The sequence below is a fragment of the Pseudophryne corroboree genome, chromosome 11 (genome assembly GCF_028390025.1).
Source record: "Pseudophryne corroboree isolate aPseCor3 chromosome 11, aPseCor3.hap2, whole genome shotgun sequence".
Taxonomy (NCBI): domain Eukaryota; kingdom Metazoa; phylum Chordata; class Amphibia; order Anura; family Myobatrachidae; genus Pseudophryne; species Pseudophryne corroboree.
This window is the reverse complement of record NC_086454.1, coordinates 160,968,175-160,987,717: the sequence shown is the minus strand read 5'-3', so window position 1 is coordinate 160,987,717 and position 19,543 is coordinate 160,968,175. Positions and strand designations below refer to the sequence as shown.

The 19,543-nt window shown below is 46.3% G+C and overlaps 1 protein-coding gene and 1 pseudogene across 3 annotated transcripts in view; both read left to right on the top strand.

Annotated features, from left to right (window-relative positions):
• The window catches only part of CSKMT (citrate synthase lysine methyltransferase), a 36,540-nt gene extending 20,208 nt beyond the window's left edge, over window positions 1–16,332 (top strand). For all 3 annotated transcript variants that reach the window (XM_063945045.1, XM_063945043.1, XM_063945044.1), the window contains one exon: window positions 15,191–16,332. In XM_063945045.1, coding sequence (XP_063801115.1) covers window positions 15,191–15,831 — 641 coding nt within the window. In that variant the 3' untranslated portion in view covers window positions 15,832–16,332. The remainder of the gene's footprint in view (window positions 1–15,190) is intronic.
• LOC134971270 (5S ribosomal RNA) lies at window positions 9,737–9,854 on the top strand (annotated as a pseudogene).
• Window positions 16,333–19,543: the final 3,211 nt, after the last annotated feature.

Genomic DNA, 19,543 nt, shown 5'->3' with positions numbered 1-19,543 from the left:
AGACAAAGCCGCCAATTCCCACACCTGCCTTGCGGACGCCAAGGCCAACAGCATGACCACTTTCCAAGTGAGAAATTTCAACTCAGCCGTTTGGTTTAAACCTTTACAATGTGATTTAAGGAACTGTAACACAACGTTAAGGTGCCACTGGGGGCACAAATGGAGGTTGGATGTGCAGTACGCCTTTCACAAAAGTCTGTACTTCTGGAAGCGAGGCCAATTCCCTTTGAAAGAAAATTGATACGGACGAAATCTGCACTTTAATGGAGCCTAACTTCAGGTCCGCATCCACACCTGCTTGTAAAATATGGAGAAACCGACCCAGCTGAAATTCTTCCGTAGGAGCCTTCTTGGATTCACACAAATGCATTTTCTCCAAATACGGTGGTAATGCTTCGCCGTTACCTACTTCCTAGCTTTCAGCAGAGTGGGGATGACCTCACCGGGAATACCCTTTCGCACTAGGATTTTGCGTTCAACCGCCACACCGTCAAACGCAACCGCGGTAAGTCTTGGAACACGCACGGCCCTTGCTGTAACAGAGCCTCTCGTAGAGGAAGAGGCCAGGGATCTTCTATGAGTAATTCCTGAAGATCCGGATACCAGGCCCTCCGTGGCCAATCTGGAACGAATATCACCTGAACCCTTGTTTTTCTTATGATCCGTATCGCCTTTGGGATGAGTAGAAGTGGAGGGAATACATAGACTGATTGATACACCCACAGTGTCACTAGGGCGTCCACTGCTACTGCTTGAGGGTCCCTCGACCTGGAACAGTATGTCTGAAGTTTCTTGTTGAGGCGAGACGCCATCATGTCTAGTTGAGGAATTCCCGAACGACTTGTTGCTTCTGGAAAGACCTCTTGATGAAGACCCCACTCTCCTGGATGGAGATTGTGTCTGCTTCCCAGTTGTTTACGCCTGGAGTGAAGACCGCCGACAGAGCACTTGCCTGTTTTTTTTTTTGTTTTTTTTTCCGCCCAGCGAAGAACTTTTTTTGTGGCCATCGCCGTTCTGCTCCTTGTTCCGCCCTGGCGGTTTGTGCGCCACTGCGGTTATGTTGGACTGAATCAGGATGGGCAGGCCGCGAAGATGTTCTGCTTGTAGAAGGCCGTTGTAGATGGCCCTTAATTCCAGAATGTTTTTATGTGCAGACAAGCCTCCTGGCTTGACCATTTTCCCTGGAAATTTTGTCCCTGTGTGACTGCTCCCCAACATTGGAGACTTGCATCCGTGGTCACCAGGATCCAATCCTGGATCCCGAACCTGGTCCCTCTAGAAGGTGAGAACTTTGGAGCCACCACAGGAGGGAAATCCTGGCCCTGGGAGAGAGGCTTATCTTCCGGTACATGTGTAGGTGAGGCCCGGACCACTTGTCCAACAGGTCTCACTGAAAAACCTTGGCATGGAGCCTGCCAAACGGGATGGCCTCGTAGGCCGCCACCATCTTCCCCAGCACCCGAGTGCATTGATGAATCGACACCCTTGCCGGTTACAGAATCCCCTTGACCATGTTCTGTATTTCTCTATCGTCCTAAGTGGATGCTGGGGTTCCTGAAAGGACCATGGGGAATAGCGGCTCCGCAGGAGACAGGGCACAAAAGTAAAGCTTTTACAGGTCAGGTGGTGTGTACTGGCTCCTCCCCCTATGACCCTCCTCCAGACTCCAGTTAGATTTTTGTGCCCGGCCGAGAAGGGTGCAATTCTAGGTGGCTCTCATAAAGAGCTGCTTAGAGAGTTTAGCTTAGGTTTTTTATTTTACAGTGATTCCTGCTGGCAACAGGATCACTGCAACGAGGGACAGAGGGGAGAAGAAGTGAACTCACCTGCGTGCAGGATGGATTGGCTTCTTGGCTACTGGACATGAAGCTCCAGAGGGACGATCACAGGTACAGCCTGGATGGTCACCGGAGCCACGCCGCCGGCCCCCTCACAGATGCTGAAGCAAGAAGAGGTCCAGAATCGGCGGCTGAAGACTCCTGCAGTCTTCTTAAGGTAGCGCACAGCACTGCAGCTGTGCGCCATTTTCCTCTCAGCACACTTCACACGGCAGTCACTGAGGGTGCAGGGCGCTGGGGGGGGGCGCCCTGGGAGGCAAATGTAAACCTTTAAAAAGGCTAAAAATACCTCACATATAGCCCCAGAGGCTATATGGAGATATTTACCCCTGCCTAAATGTACTAAATAGCGGGAGACGAGCCCGCCGGAAAAGGGGCGGGGCCTATCTCCTCAGCACACGGCGCCATTTTCTGTCACAGCTCCGCTGGTCAGGAAGGCTCCCAGGTCTCTCCCCTGCACTGCACTACAGAAACAGGGTATAACAGAGAGGGGGGGCAAAATAAATGGCAATATATTAATATAAAAGCAGCTATAAGGGAGCACTTAATCATAAGGCTATCCCTGTCATATATAGCGCTTTTTGGTGTGTGCTGGCAGACTCTCCCTCTGTCTCCCCAAAGGGCTAGTGGGTCCTGTCTTCGTATAGAGCATTCCCTGTGTGTCTGCTGTGTGTCGGTACGTGTGTGTCGACATGTATGAGGACGTTATTGGTGTGGAGGCGGAGCAATTGCCAAATATGAGGATGTCACCTTCTAGGGGGTCGACACCAGAATGGATGCCTTTATTTGTGGAATTACGGGATAGCGTCAACTCGCTTAAGCAGTCGTTTGCCGACATGAGGCGGCCGGACACTCACTTAGTGCCTGTCCAGGCGCCTCAAACACCGTCAGGGGCTGTAAAACGCCCCTTGCCTCAGTCGGTCGACACAGACCCAGACACAGGCACTGATTCCGGTAGTGAAGGTGACGAATCAACCGTATTTTCCAAAAGGGCCACACGTTATATGATTTTGGCAATAAAGGAGATGTTACATTTAGCTGATACTACAGGTACCACTAAACAGGGTATTATGTGGGGTGTGAAAAAACTACCAGTAGTTTTTACCGAATCAGAAGAATTAAATGACGTGTGTGATGAAGCGTGGGGTGCCCCGATAAAAAACTGCTAATTTCAAAGAAGTTATTGGCTTTATACCCTTTCCCGCCAGAGGTTAGGGAGCGCTGGGAAACACCTCCTAGGGTGGACAAAGCGCTGACACGCTTATCAAAACAAGTGGCGTTACCCTCTCCTGAGACGGCCGCACTTAAAGATCCATCAGATAGGAGGATGGAAAATATCCAAAAAGGTATATACACACATGCAGGTGTTATACTACGACCAGCTATTGCGACTGCCTGGATGTGCAGTGCTGGGGTAGTTTGGTCAGAGTCCCTGATCGAAAATATTGATACCCTGGACAGGGACAATATTTTACTGTCGTTAGAACAAATAAAGGATGCATTTCTTTATATGCGTGATGCACAGAGAGATATCTGCACACTGGCATCACGGGTAAGTGCTATGTCCATTTCGGCCAGAAGAGCTTTATGGACACGACAGTGGACAGGCGATGCGTAGAGGAGTTATTTGGGGTCGGTCTATCGGATTTGGTGGCCACGGCTACGGCCGGGAAATCCACCTTTCTACCTCAAGTCACTCCCCAACAGAAAAAGGCACCGACCTTTCAACCGCAGCCTTTTCGTTCCTTTAAAAATAAGAGAGCAAAGGGCTATTCATATCTGCCACGAGGCAGAGGACGAGGGAAGAGACAGCAACAGGCAGCTCCTTCCCAGGAACAGAAGCCCTCCCCGGCTTCTACAAAAGCCTCAGCATGACGCTGGGGCTTCGCAAGCGGACTCGGGGGCGGTAGGCGGTCGTCTCAAGAATTACAGCGCGCAGTGGGCTCACTCGCAGGTAAATCCCTGGATCCTGCAGATAATATCTCAGGGGTACAGGTTGAAATTAGAGACAGAGCCACCTCGCCGTTTCCTGAAGTCTGCTTTACCAACGTCCCCCTCAGAAAGGGAGACGGTTTTGGAAGCCATTCACAAGCTGTATTCTCAGCAGGTGATAGTCAAGGTACCTCTTCTACAACAAGGGAAGGGGTATTATTCCACTCTTTTTGTGGTACCGAAGCCGGATGGCTCGGTAAGGCCTATTCTAAATCTGAAGTCCTTGAACCTGTACATAAAGAAGTTCAAGTTCAAGATGGAGTCACTCAGAGCAGTGATAGCGAACCTGGAAGAAGGGGACTTTATGGTATCCTTGGACATCAAGGATGCGTATCTCCACGTTCCAATTACCCCTCACACCAGGGGTACCTCAGGTTCGTTGTACAAAACTGTCACTATCAGTTTCAGACGCTGCCGTTTGGTTTGTCCACGGCACCTCGGGTCTTTACAAAGGTAATGGCCGAGATAATATTTCTTCTTCGAAGAAAAGGCGTATTAATTATCCCATACTTGGACGATCTCCTAATAAGGGCAAGGTCCAGAGAACAGCTAGAGATGGGTTTAGCACTATCTCGAGAGGTGCTAAAGCAGCACGGATGGATTCTGAATATTCCAAAATCCCAATTAATGCCGACAACTCGTCTGCTGTTCCTGGGGATGATTCTGGACACAGTTCAGAAAAGGTTTTTCTTCCCGAAGAAAAAGCCAAGGAGTTATCTGACCTGGTCAGGAACCTCCTAAAACCAGGAAAGGTGTCTGTACATCAATGCACAAGAGTCCTGGGAAAAAATGGTAGCTTCTTACGAAGCAATCCCTTTCGGCAGATTCCATGCAAAGGGATCTGTTGGACAAATGGTCAGGGTCGCATCTTCAGATGCACCTGCGGATAACCCTGTCGCCGAGGACAAGGGTATCCCTTCTGTGGTGGTTGCAGGAGGCTCATCTATTGGAGGGCCGCAGATTCGGCATGCAGGATTGGATCCTGGTGACCACGGGTGCCAGCCAGAGAGGCTGGGGAGCAGTCACACAGGGAAGAAATTTCCAGGGAGTGTGGTCGAGCCTGAAAAAGTCTCTTCACATAAGCATTCTGGAACTAAGAGCAATCTACAATGCTCTAAGCCAGGCGGAACCTCTGCTTCAAGGAAGACCGGTGTTGATCCAGTCGGACAACATCACGGCAGTCGCCCATGTAAACAGACAGGGCGGCACAAGAAGCAGGAGGGCAATGGCAGAAGCTGCCAGGATCCTTCGCTGGGCGGAGAATCACGTGATAGCACTGTCAGCAGTATTCATCCCGGGCGTGGACAACTGGGAAGCAGACTTCCTCAGCAGACACGACCTTCACCCGGGAGAGTGGAGACTTCATCCAGAAGTTTTCCACATGCTATTAAACCGTTGGGTAAAACCAATGGTGGACATGATGGCGTCTCGCCTCAACAAAACACTGGACAGGTATTGCGCCAGGTCAAGAGACCCTCAGGCAATAGCTGTGGACGCGCTGGTAACACCTTGGGTGTACCAGTCGGTATATGTGTTTCCTCCTCTGCCTCTCATACCAAAGGTATTGAGGATTATACGGCAAAGTGGAGTAAGACTAGTGGCTCCGGATTGGCCAAGAAGGACTTGGTACCCGGAACTTCAAGAGATGGTCACGGACGATCCGTGGCCTCTACTTCTGAGAAGGGACCTGCTTCAGCAGGGTACTTGTCTTTTTCAAGACTTACCGCGGCTGCGTTTGACGGCATGGCGTTTGAATGCCAGATCCTAAAAGGAAAAGGCATTCCAGAAGAAGTCATTCCTACCTTGATAAAGGCAAGGAAGGAAGTCACCGCGAAGCATTATCGCCGTATTTGGCGAAAATGTTGCGTGGTGCGAGCAGCGGAGTGCTCCGATGGAGGAATTTCAACTGGGTCGTTTTCCTACATTTCCTGCAATCAGGATTGTCTATGGGTCTCAAATTGGGATCTATTAAGGTTCAAATTTCGGCCCTATCAATATTCTTCCAAAAAGAATTGGCCTCAGTCCCTGAGGTCCAGATTTTTATCAAAGGAGTACTGCATATACAGCCTCCTGTGGTGCCTAAGGTGGCACCGTGGGATCTAAATGTAGTTTTAGATTTCCTCAAATCAAATTGGTTTGAACCACTAAAGAAGGTGGATTTGAAATATCTCACATGGAAAGTGACTATGTTACTGGCCCTGGCTTCGGCCGGGAGAGTATCTGAACTGGCGGCTTTGTTTTATAAAAGCCCTTATTTAATTTTCCATTCGACATAGGGCAGAGCTGCGGACGCGTCCGCATTTTCTCCCTAAGGTGGTATCAGCGTTTCACCTGAACCAGCCTATTGTAGTGCCTGCGGCTACAGACGACTTGAAGGACTCCAAGTTGTTGGACATTGTCAGAGCCTTAAAAATATACATTTAAAGGACGGCTGGAGTCAGAAAATCTGACTCGCTGTTTATACTGTATGCACCCAACAAGTTGGGTGCACCTGCTTCTAAGCAGTCGATTGCTCGTTGGATTTGTAACAAAATTCAACTTGTACATTCTGTGGCAGGCCTGCCACAGCCTAAATCTGTTAAGGCCCATTCCGCAAGGAAGGTGGGCTCATCTTGGGCGGCTGCCCGAGGGGTCTCGGCATTACTACTCTGCCGAGCAGCTACGTGGTCAGGGGAGAACACGTTTGTAAATTTTTACAAATTTGATACCCTGGCAAAGGAGGACCTGGAGTTCTCTCATTCGGTGCTGCAGAGTCATCCGCACTCTCCCGCCCGTTTGGGAGCTTTGGTATAATCCCCATGGTCCTTTCAGGAACCCCAGCATCCACTTAGGACGATAGAGAAAATAAGAATTTACTTACCGATAATTCTATTTCTCGGAGTCCGTAGTGGATGCTGGGCGCCCATCCCAAGTGCGGATTATCTGCAATACTTGTACATAGTTATTGTTAACTAATTCGGGTTATTGTTTAGGAAGCCATCTTTCAGAGGCTCCTCTGTTATCATACTGTTAACTGGGTTTAGATCACAAGTTGTACGGTGTGATTGGTGTGGCTGGTATGAGTCTTACCCGGGATTCAAAATCCTCCCTTATTGTGTACGCTCGTCCGGGCACAGTACCTAACTGGAGTCTGGAGGAGGGTCATAGGGGGAGGAGCCAGTACACACCACCTGACCTGTAAAAGCTTTACTTTTGTGCCCTGTCTCCTGCGGAGCCGCTATTCCCCATGGTCCTTTCAGGAACCCCAGCATCCACTACGGACTCCGAGAAATAGAATTATCGGTAAGTAAATTCTTATTTTCCAGAGCTTTTTCCATCGGGAGAAAAATTCTCTGTAGTTCCATGTCCAGAATCATGCCCAAGAACGACAGCTGCATTGTCTGAATCAACTTTATTAGCCAACCATGTTGCTGCAGAACTGTCAGGGAGAGCGCACCGTTTTTTGGTAACTGCTCCTTTTGACCTCGCCTTTATCAGGAGATCGTCCGAGTACGGGATAATTGTGACACCCTGCTTGCACAGGAGCACCATCATTTCCGCCATTACTTTGGTCTTTTTCCATTTTGAATTTGAATATTTTCAAATATAGATTGAGAGATTTTAAGTTCAGAATCGGTCTGACCGAGCCATCAGGCTTCGGGACTACAAACAGGCTTGAATAAAACCCTTCACCCCGATGTGACGGGGGTACCGTGACAATGACTTGCTGTTGACACAGCTTTTGTATTGTAGCGCACACCACTTCTTTTTCCGGAAGAGAAGCTGGCAAGGTTGATTTGAAAAATCGGTGGGGGGGCACGTCTTCAAACTCCAGTTTGTATCCTTGGGCCACAATTTCCAGCACCCAAGGATCCAGGCCTGAGTGAGCCCAGACCCGACTGAAGAGCTGAAGATGTGCCCCCACCGGTGTAGACTCCCGCAGCGGAGCCCCAGCATCATGCGGAGGACTTCTGCTTCTGGGAGCTTGCCACAGCTGGTGATCTTTTTCCCCTTTCCTTACCTTTAGCAGCAAGAAGGAGGACCCTCGACCTCTTTTGAATTTACTAGACCTAATGGACAAAAAAGGAATGGTTCCCGTATAGTACCGGAGCCAAGAAGAAAAAGACTGTCTTTTCTGGGGCACGCTTTTATTGTAAATGGAATGATGAGTTCTATTTAAAATATAACTCTTATTGTCAACCTTCCTAAAATATTGGATATGAGGCAAAGAAAGGGAGGGGAAAAGGAAAATTTCATAATAATTTTTAATTAGATTATTATAATATTATCAGAATAATTCACATGATATATCGGTATGGCTCTATGAGCGAAAATATGTGGGGGTCTCCAATAATAAAAATTATGTATATTTGTATGAGGTTTTCTTCCTGAGATTGTAACAATATATATTGGTAAGAATATAATAGGAAAGAAAATCCTCAAATTAATATAATATGTGCCAGGCTCAACTCAAATTCCTGACCAATATCAGGAATCTGCAAAAAAAGGGGAAAAGGTGGAGGATAGTGTTTCCAGGTCCTGTGTCCTGGGTTTGGATAAAAATACCTGCAGTACCCGGTATTTCCTGGTGGTCTCCCAACCAGGTACTGACCTGGCCCACAGTGCTTGGCTTCCAAGATCAGACGAGGTTGGGCATACTCGGTATGGTTTGACCGCAGGTAAATATATCCCACACCTGATGACACAGGCACTCAGTGAACAAGCTCCACCGAGCGAAACGTACGTCACTTCCGGTCCGGTGCTCCGAACTTCCGGTCGGCGGACACCGGCGTCTCCTTGCCAGGCTCTCCTTTCTCCACGGACACTTAGAGGCTGCGTCCAGCGACCTGTGAGCGTACTCTACCCCTCCATGTAACAGTAGGTCTCTGGGTTTTCTTTGAAGCAACACCATTTTCGAGTTTCCCGGACTATTGGTTTTGTTTGTTTTTTCTTCATTGTTTTTCTTCACTTTTTGACAGCCTCATGTATGAACTATCAGGATCATATGCATATACCAACATCCATCAAGAGGCATATATATATTTTTCTGTCAATTACATTAACAACTGAGGAGACCTATATATCCTTAATATCAAAGCAGCTCTAGGGTCCTGTTTTCACTATCAATAAGTCGGCATCTATTTGTTATTGATTTCATATAGGGGACTCTTTTTGGATACATCATATATTTGAAATAAGTTGCATACCGTGTTTTTTTTTTTTTCAATCATTATTTATTACACATGACTCATCAGAGGGTATCATTACAGTACCATACACAACATATGTGATTCACTATAGATTAATATCAATAGTCTTTTGCAGCAACTTTTTCAAATCATAACCGTTTTCTGGGACACCCTCTCATTCTGTTCAAAAATTTGGGGGGCTCTGCAATGCAATCTGTTAACAGAGCACCACCTTGTTAAAAAAACAGGACAGTAGAAGTGTCCCTCTTTCTTCGGTATCCGTTTCGTTCCACACCACCCTCATTTTTTTTCATTCGATGCCTAGGCAGATGTTTAAAAAGCAGAAGTGGTGTCACCCCAAACTGATCCCCCCCCCCCCCCCCTTTTTTTTTCTTCCTTTTCTCTCATTCGCTTTCTGTCACTCCTAACCAATCTTTACCCATCCAATTCACAGCAGGGCCACACCGTCATCAGGACTTCCACTAACCTGGGAAGCCCCACTTGACAATTTTGACATCAGAACCTGTGACTGCTTTGGTTTCTATAGGACCATTAGCCATCATCATATGGGATTCAAGACTTACCATGCAAAAGAGGTGGCACCTCAACAGTTCGTATTTTGAAGCCAAGACCCAGTAGACCTCACACAATTTTTTCAAGTGTGGGAGAATACCAGAGACAATCCTCTCAGGATCTAGGATACAGAGTTCCTGGTGTCATCAGGTGTGGGATATATTTACCTGCGGTCAAACCATACTGAGTATGCCCAACCTCGTCTGATCTTGGAAGCCAAGCACTGTGGGCCAGGTCAGTACCTGGTTGGGAGACCACCAGGGAATACCAGGTACTGCAGGTATTTTTATCCAAACCCAGGACACAGGACCTGGAAACACTATCCTCCACCTTTTCCCCTTTTGCAGATTCCTGATATTGTCAGGAATTTGAGTTGAGCCTGGCACATATTATATTAAATTGAGGATTTTCTTTCCTATTATATTCTTACCAATATATATTGTTACAATTTTTCAGGAAGAAAACCTCATACCAATATACATAATTTTTATTATTGGAGACACCCACATATTTTCGCTCATAGAGCCATTAAGCCAAACCGATATTATATCGTTATTATATCATGTGAATTATTCTGATAATCAAATTATTATGATTATAATATTAGAAATTTTCCTTTTCCCCTCCCTTTCTTTGCCTCATATCCAATATTTTAGGAAGGTTGAAAATAAGTTATATTTTAAATAGAACTCATCATTCCATTTACAATAAAAGCGTGCCCCAGAAAAGACGGTCTTTCTTTTTCTTCTTGGCTCCGGTACTATACGGGAACCATTCCTTTTTTGTCCATTAAGTTTATTGAACTATCTCTGGGAGCACCACCAAACCCAGCGCCTAATACTAATTATTTGTTTTGTATATTGGCCGGATGTTGGTTTATATTAGAGCTTTTGCTTTAATGATATTCTCTCATATCAAACACTCAAATTGAGTGATCCTGTGCAGACTCTACCAATCCTTTTTCCGTGAATTTACTAGACCGAAAGGACTGCATCTGATACGGAGGCGTTTTCTTTTGCTGTGGAGGGACAAAAGGTAGAAAAGATTACTTTTACCCGCGGTAGCTGTAGATACCAAGTCCGCGAGCCCCTCACCAAACAAAACACTACCCTTATACGGCAGTGCCTCCATAGCCCTCTTAGAGTCAGTATCACCATTCCATTGATGAGTCCATAATGCTCTCCTAGCTGAGATTGCCATGGCATTGGCCCTTGATCCCAAGAGGCCAATATCTCTCGCAGCTTCCCTTAGACTGCAGCGTCCCTGATATGACCCAGCGTCAAAAGAACGCTATCCCTAACCAGGGTGTCCAAGTCAGATAATAAGTTATCTGCCCACTTTTCAATAGCACTACTCGCTGATGCCACTGCAGGTCTGAGCAGTGTACCTGTAGTGACATAAATAGATTTCAAACTAGTTTCCTGCTTACGATCCGCAGGATCCCTTAGGGCCGCCGTGTCGGGGAACGGAAGCGCCACCTTCTTGGACAGCCGCGCTAGAGCCATGTCCACATCGGGGGTTCGACTCCCACTTTTTCCTATCCTCAGAGGGAAACGGATATGCCATAATAATTCTCTTGGGAATCGGCAACTTTTTGTCAAATTTCCCAAGCCTTTTCAAAAAGAGTATTCATTTCATGAGAGGGAGGAAATGTTACTGGAGGTTTCTTTCCTTTAAACATACAGACCCTTGTCTCGGGAACAGCAGGGTCTTCCGTGATATGTAACACTACTTTTTATTGCCACAATCATGTACTGAATGCTCTTAGCCAGTTTAGGATTCAACCTGGCATCACCATAGTCGACACTGGAGTCCGAATCTGTGTCGGTATCTGGGTAAACTAACGTTTTTTTGACCCTGAGGGGGTCTGAGTTTGTGACAAAAAAATCTTCCATGGATTGTCTCCATGTTTTTGGTTCTGAGATTCAGATTTGTCTAATCTCTTATGCATTTAGGACACTCCACATATCTACCCAGTCGGCGGCGCCGACAGTCACTCCCACATTCTGTTCTGCCCCCACACCAGCCTCTTGGCAAGAGCATTCAGCCTCAGACATGTCGATACACGTGTACCGACGCCCACTATCACAGTGGGCTATAGGGAACAGACCCACAGTAAGGCCCTTCAGAAAGACAGAGGGAGTTTGCCAGCTCACACCCAGCACCTCACCAGGTCTGAAGGAATATACAGTGCCCCAGACCTTGCAGCACTTTTTTGGTGTATGTATTTTTTTTAATAATAAATATTCTCCAATTATGCCGTGCTTTCCTCCCCCCCCCCCCCCCCCCCCCCCTGTTTTCGTACCCTGTTACTTGTGACAGAAGTGGAGAGCCAGGACCAGTGTCTCTGCAGCTTGCTGTGAAGAGAGAGAAGATGGCCTGGAAAGATGAAGCCCTGCCCCCTAAATGGCGCGCTTGAGTCCCGCTTATTTTTAAACTGGCGGGGGTCTGTATACAGTGCCTGGGCACTGTATACCTCCTTTGCCAGATCACAAAAAGAGGTTTTATTGGTGCCCCTGCACCCGTGTAGTGCCGTTTGTGAGCGGAAGCAATGGCGCGGTACCTCCAAGACTGATGTTTTCTGCCGCCTTCACTGAAGTCTTCTTTGCTTCGGTTCCTCACCCGGCTTCTCTCTTCTGGCTCTGTGAGGGGGACGACGGCGCGGCTCCGGGAACGAGCAGCTAGGCTATACCAAGTGCTCAGACCCTCTGGAGCTAATGGTGTCCAGTAGCCTAAGAAGCAGAGCCTTTAACTCAGAAGTAGGTCTGCTTCTCTCCCCTCAGTCCCACGAAGCAGGGAGCCTGTTGCCAGCAGTGCTCCCTGAAAACAATAAACCTAACAAAGTCTTTTCTAGAGAAACTCTGTAGAGCTCCCCTAGTGTGTGTCCAGTCTCTCTGGGCACAGAATCTAACTGAGGTCTGGAGGATGGGCATAGAGGGAGGAGCCAGTTCACACCCATTTAAAGTCTTAGTGTGCCCATGTCTCCTGTGGATCCCGTCTATACTCCATGGTCCTTTAGGAGTCCCCAGCATCCTCTAGGACAAAGGAGAAATAAGTTTGTGCTAATTATGGCCAACGTTGTAACTTACAGGACATGAAGGATTTGCTGCTAACATCTTCATGCAAGTTACCACAGGACCCCTTTTATAGGTCCTGTGGAGTCCATGCCTTGGCGGATCGGCCTTTGTTTTGGCAGCATGAGGGGCGACCTCCTCAATATAGGGGAGGTGATTTTAATGGGAGGGAGAGAATTCAATTGATATATCACGCCCAGTCCTTGCTAAAGTGATCCTGGTTATCGCACCCATAGTAATCAGGTTTAGCTGTGTAAATGGTTGGTCCCTGAAACGATTATACCACACCTGTCAGCAGAAAATTAAGGTGTGTGGAAGGGGGTAAAATAATTGAATACTGTCTATAGGGTCTTCTCCTAGTGTCACACTAACCATTTTAGCTGTAGGGGGAGATGTATCAAGCCTTGGTGAGTGATAAAGTGGCTACTTTGAAATGTACAGTTTAAAGCAGATTGGAGTATTTTCTCAAAGAATGCTGGGTAAATGAACGGTGCTGATTTAGTTGCTTTGGGCAACTTATATTTCAATGCCTTGATGCATCCCACCCCCAGTGTATAAGTGCTAGACAGATGTCTAAGCTGATTTTATTCTATTTGGCTTATACAATTAGTTTTTTTGTGTTGAGAATTCTTCATGGTTTTGTATATAATCTTAGCACTAAATATCTCTTCTGGTTTTGATTTATTATAATCCTGACTCTGTCCTAATGTTAAATCTGAACCTACCCTAAGAGCATATATTAGCCCAAGCCCTAACCCAGGGGTCACGATGTGTGTTTGTGGTTTTTTTTTTTTTTTTTTAAATTTACCTTCCCTGTTGGTTTGTAACACTTCTCCACACTGCACATGAGATGGGTAATAGGCCCATTTCTGGCCCCAGTCTTTATGCCAGTCTTTACATTAGGTCAACCTTGGGGGTTAATTTACTAAGATGGGCATTCTATTTAAGATGGAATGTTGCCCATAGCAACCAATCAGATTCCAGGTATTATCTTCTAGAAGGTGCTAGATAAATGAGAAGTAGAAGCTGATTGGTTGCTATGGGTAACATCCCATCTTAAATAGAACTCACATCTTAGTAAATTTACCCCCTGGTCTTAAGGTGAATTCCTAAACACAATGGCGGTAAAGGGCATGTGTTGGCAATATGGGTCCGCATAATTTGGGGAGCATAACATTACTGCAGTGCAGCCAAATGAACACCATTTTATGGTGTTACAAAAGACTCATTAGTTCCTAAGGTCCTAACTAAATATGGACTACTATTTTCTTATAATAAACCTGAAATATATGTTATGTTGCTATCTACCTTGGAAATCATGAGGCAAAAACCAGCATGCTAAATTCTTCCCTTAGCAATCCTGATAATGTGGCATTCTACAATACTGCTGTACATATTTAAGCACTCGAAGGGGGGAATTAAATTTGTTTGAAAAGTCGGGTGTCTGTCTTTTCCTGTCGGAAAAGTCAGTTGGGTGTCTTTCCTATCTAACAAACAACTGAATACCCCCAAAAGGGTTTCATCAAGTGTTGTTGTGTGGGTTTTTTTTTGTTTTTGTTTTTTTAAGCCATCGCACATGATTCATTTTAAACATAGGGGGTCATTCAGAGTTGCTCGCTGTCGATTTTCGCAGCAATCTGGTGAAAACGGCATTGCTGCGCAATGCACACGCATGATGTATGGGTACAAAGCTTTGTGGTTGTGCTCAGGTTCTAGCGAACTTTTCCTTCGCACTGGCGGCCACAAGAAAATTGACAGGAAAGGGGTGTTCCTGGGTGTCAAATGACCATTTTCAGGGAGTGTTTGCAAAAAACGCAGGTGTGGCTGGGCGGGTGTATGACGTCAAATCCGGACACTAATAGGCTGAAGTGATCAAGTGCTGAGTAGGTTCAGACCTACTCTGAAACTACACAAACCGTTTTTGCAGAGCTCGGCTGCACAAGCGTTCGCACTTCTGCTAAGCTAAAATACACTCCCCAGTGGGCGGTGGCATAGCATTTGCATGGCTGCTAAAACTAGCTAGTGAGAGCAACTCTGAATGACCCCCATAGTCATAGATGAAGCACAGATGACCTTGGCATGAGAGCTGTGGCTGGTGCATTGTAGCACTTTTGTATACAAATATTGAACATCAAATATATCAGCGCAATCTAGTGTTCTCGCTTCCAGTTGTATTTATGCTAATAAAATGCACATTTTGAACTAAGATGCTGCACGGCTGAGTACCCCGGCATGCTGAGGGACTATTTGGTGCAACTTAAGTATGAAGACATCTGTATTGCATCACTTTTTCTTTACAATAGCACTAACCTATTGTATCCCATAGTATACATAAAGTTATCTGTACTGGTGTGTTGTTTTTTCTTATAACATGGTATGTTACTAAGGATTTTGGTTTATAAATTATGCATGAACTATTTAATGTGTTAATTGGGTCAGTAATTATACCATATGTTTGACCAGAATATTGACATATAAAAGTGATGTTTCTTAATGTACAACAATCAAATCCCTTATTCTTGTGTCACATGTGATTATTTTACAGAGTCTCTTCGGCACAATATGGGTGATCGCATGACTTGGGATAACATTTACTCCAGCAATGGTTCCTCACACTTTGACTGGTTCTGTGGTTATAAAGATCTGAAGCACTTTCTGCTGTCGCTTAACCATGAAATGGTGCCTGAGAAGTATACAGGACCACCGCTACATGTGCTGGATGTGGGTTGTGGCACCTCAGATGTTGGAGTGGGCCTATTTCAGGACTCTCACATCCCATTGCTGATAACCTGCATAGATCGTTCAACCCCTGCGATTCTTGCTATGAGAAATAGCCTCATGGAAAGAGAACCTCTTACTCCCAAACACAGCGAGTCTCGTCTGGAATACGTTGAAGGTGATGTTACTGATCTGCATGCCTTTCCCTCCGGTAGCGTGTCTCTTGTACTGGATAAAGGTACCTCTGATGCTCTCTTGCGCTCAGGAAAAGAGCAAGCTCGAAGACTGCTACAGGAAGCCCTGCGTGTCCTGCAGGAAGGGGGTAAACTGATTCAGCTGACAGATGAAGATCCGGATGCTAGACTCCCATTTTTGGAACAAGCTGGAGTAGGTCCATCTGTGACATTTCATGATCTGGGGGATAAGAAAGGCATGTCTTACTATGCCTATATTGTGACCCGATCCTAATGAGAGAACCCAGCTAATCCCTCAATGCCTGTGATTCACTAGTGTCACATTCAAGACAAAGATCAAAGTTGGCTCCAATATCTTGACTTTTTGTTCATTCTATAATTGCAAAGCTTCTGATTATTGAGTTTCAGATGTGGGAAATGTAAAAAAAAAATTGTGTATATGTTCCCACCAAACCTTGATGCCAGTGGTCATCTATAATCCACCTTCATTTTGTAGGGTAACACAACTCTGCAGTATTGGACAGTCAGAAATACATAAACAGAACAGGTACAGACTAGCTTGAAGGAGGTGTAGAAAGAAGACTTTTATGAAAGAGAGAAGGGGCTCTGTTTGTTTGAGCTTATAACCTTCCCAAGAGTCAGGTATGCTACTTTGATTTATGTAATGATGCAGTGGTGTGTGTAGAGATATAGATATCTATAGATAGATATACTGATTTATTTACCACAGAAGATGACCTGAGAATTATTTCCAGAAATAAATTTGTGCACTTTATCTGCCTCCTATGCATCACACTTGTTTCATCCAAACTACACCTACATAGGCATAGACTCGTGTTTGCCTCAATTACCCATGATCTCCTGATCTTGGAGATAATGAGATGCAGAGTCAACCTAGTGCTATTGCCAAGTAGGTGTTACGGAAAACACCTTACCATCACACACACATCCAGGGCAGCAATTGATGATGGATGAAATAGCCAGCTATAGTCAATATCTAAGGATTGACTAAACACACTGCCTATTGTGGATAAATATGCAGCACCTTCCTAGTCTTGTTTCTCGCTATCAGAATGAGATTTTATCAGAGGCGGTAATGATGCAGAGTACTGACCGCTTTTTATGCAAGATATGATCTCAAGTGTTGCATTATATCTGTTCATCACTTGTAAAATCTATCTTAACCACTTGCCTGGCATGGTTGCATCAGATGCGCCCACACCAGAAAGTGCTATATCTGACCAAGATGCGACCGGTCAGATACACACTGTTTGCAGCTGCAGAGAAAAACTTCCCTCCGCTGCTCTCGTGGGACTGAAAGGTTCCTCTGCCTTCTTGTGCCCTCCCCCAGTGTTTGCCATGCTGGTTATCATTCAGCACAGGAGAACCCCCTCTCCCACCCCCACCCAGCGGCTGCAGTGGAAGTGTAAATCAAGCATCACCCCCATCTTCTCTGTGTACCTGGTGGCTGTCCCTGCTGTTAAAAGGAAAGTTGTGATGGTGCTGACGATTTTGAAAGGGGGAGAGACTCAACTGTTTTATTTATATATATATATATATATATATATATATATATATATATATATATATATATATATATATATATATATATATATATATATAAAAAAAAAATTTTTTTTTTTTTTCTCTTACGTCCTAGAGGATGCTGGGGACTTCGTAAGGACCATGGGGTATAGACAGGCTCCGCAGGAGACATGGGCACTATAAAGAACTTTTAGTATGGGTGTGCACTGGCTCCTCCCTCTATGCCCCTCCTCCAGACCTCAGTTAGATCTTGTGCCCAGAGGAGATAGGGTGCATTACAGAGGAGCTCTCCTGAGTTTCTCTGTTTCAAAGAATTTTGTTCGGTTTTTTATTTTCAGGGAGCACTGCTAGCAACAGGCTCCCTGCATCGTGGGACTGAGGAGAGAGAAGCAGACCTACTTAAATGATAGGCTCTGCTTCTTAGGCTACTGGACACCATTAGCTCCAGAGGGAGTCGGAACGCAGGTCTCACCCTGCAGTTCGTCCCGGAGCCGTGCCGCCGTCCTCCTCGCAGAGCTGGAAGATAGAAGCCGGGTGAGTATTAGAAGAAAAGAAGACTTCAAGGCGGCAGAAGACTTCAGATCTTCACTGAGGTAAGCGCGCAGTGGTAATGCTGCGCGCCATTGCTCCCACACAACACACACAGAGCAGGCGCAGGGGGGGGTGCCCTGGGCAGCAATAAACCTCAAAGATGGAATATTAGGCTGCGGAGGCAGTAAATAGATAAACCCCTGCCATTTTTTGTAAATCAGAGTGGGACCGAAGCCTGCCGCTGGAGGGGGCGGAGCTTGATCCCTCAGCACTAACCAGCGCCATTTTCTCCACAGAAGCTGCAGAGCTGCTGGCTCCTCGGACTCTCCCCTGCTGAACACGGATCAGAGGGCTGAAAAAGAGGAGGGGCACAATTATTGGCGCAGTGAGTGGGGAAATCATTAGTATAACATAAAAGCGCTAGCTGGGTTTATTCCAGTGTCAGTTTGGCGCTGGGTGTGTGTCTCCAAAGGGCCTGGTTGGGGATTTGTCCCCTTATAGTTATATCCCGGTGTGTATGTGGGGTGTCGGTACGTGCGTGTCGGCATGTTTGAAGCGGAAGGCTCGTCCAAGGAGGAGGTGGAGCAAATGAGTGCTGAGTCCCCGTCGGTGGTGCCGACTCAAGGATGGATACGTGGCATATGTTAAATGCAAGTGTAGCATCCTTACATAAGAGACTGGACAAAGCAGAGTCCAGGGAGACAACAGGGGGTCAATCCACGAATTGGACCGACTCACAGAGCCCTTCGGGGTCTCAGAAACGTCCCTTGTCACAAATAGTAGACACGGACTCTGACTCCAGTGTCGACTATGACGAAGCAAGATTGCACCCTTGGGTGACAAAAAGTATTCAGTGTATGATTATTGCAATAAAGGATGTTTTGCATATCACTGATGAACCCTCTGTTCCCGACACGAGGGTACACATGTTTAAGGGAAAGAAGTAAGTAGTAACCTTTTCCCCATCTCATGAACTTAACAAGTTATTTTAAAAAGCTTGGGAAACTCCAGATAAGAAACTGCAGATTCCCAAAAGGGTTCTTATGGCATACCCTTTCCCTACGCAGGACAGGGTACGTTGGGAATCCTCTCCCAGCGTGGACAAGGCTTTAACACGCCTGTCCAAGAAGGTGGCGCTGCGGTCTCCTGATATGGCGGCCCTCAAGGATCCTGCGGACCGCAGGCAGGAGACTACATTAAAGTCTATTTATACACACATTGGTACCTTGCTCAGACCGGCAATTGCATCGGCATGGGTATGTAGCGCAGTTGCAGCTTGGACAGATACCCTGTCCGCTGACCTTGATACCCTAGATAGGGATACCATTTTGTTAACTTTAGCCCATATTAAGGACGCAGTCTTATATATGAGAGACTCTCAAAGAGACATTGGATTGCTGGGTTCCAGAGCCAATGCCATGGCTATTTCTGCAAGACGATCCTTATGGACCCGACAATGGATGGGTGATGCGGACTCAAAAAAAAAAAAAAAAAAAAAGCATATGGAGGTTTTATCTTACAAGGGTGACGTGTTTGGGGACAGTCTCGCGGACCTGGTTTCCACAGGTACAGCGGGTAAATTTACCTTTTGTTCCCCAACAGCATAAGAAAACGCCACAGTATCAGATGCAGTCCTTTCGGTCGCAAAAGTCCAGAAGAGGTCGGGGCTCCTCCTTCCTTGTCAGAGGTAAGGGTAGAGGAAAAAGAACACCTGCTTCGGCTGGTTCCCAGGAGCAGAAGTCCTCCCCGGCTTCTACTAAGTCCACAGCATGACAATGGGGCTCCCATACGGGAGTCCGCACCGGTGGGGGCACGCCTTCGACTCTTCAGCCAAGTCTGGGTTCGGTCAGATGTAGATCCTTGGGCGATGGATATTGTTTCCCACGGCTACAAGCTGGAATTCGAGGAGG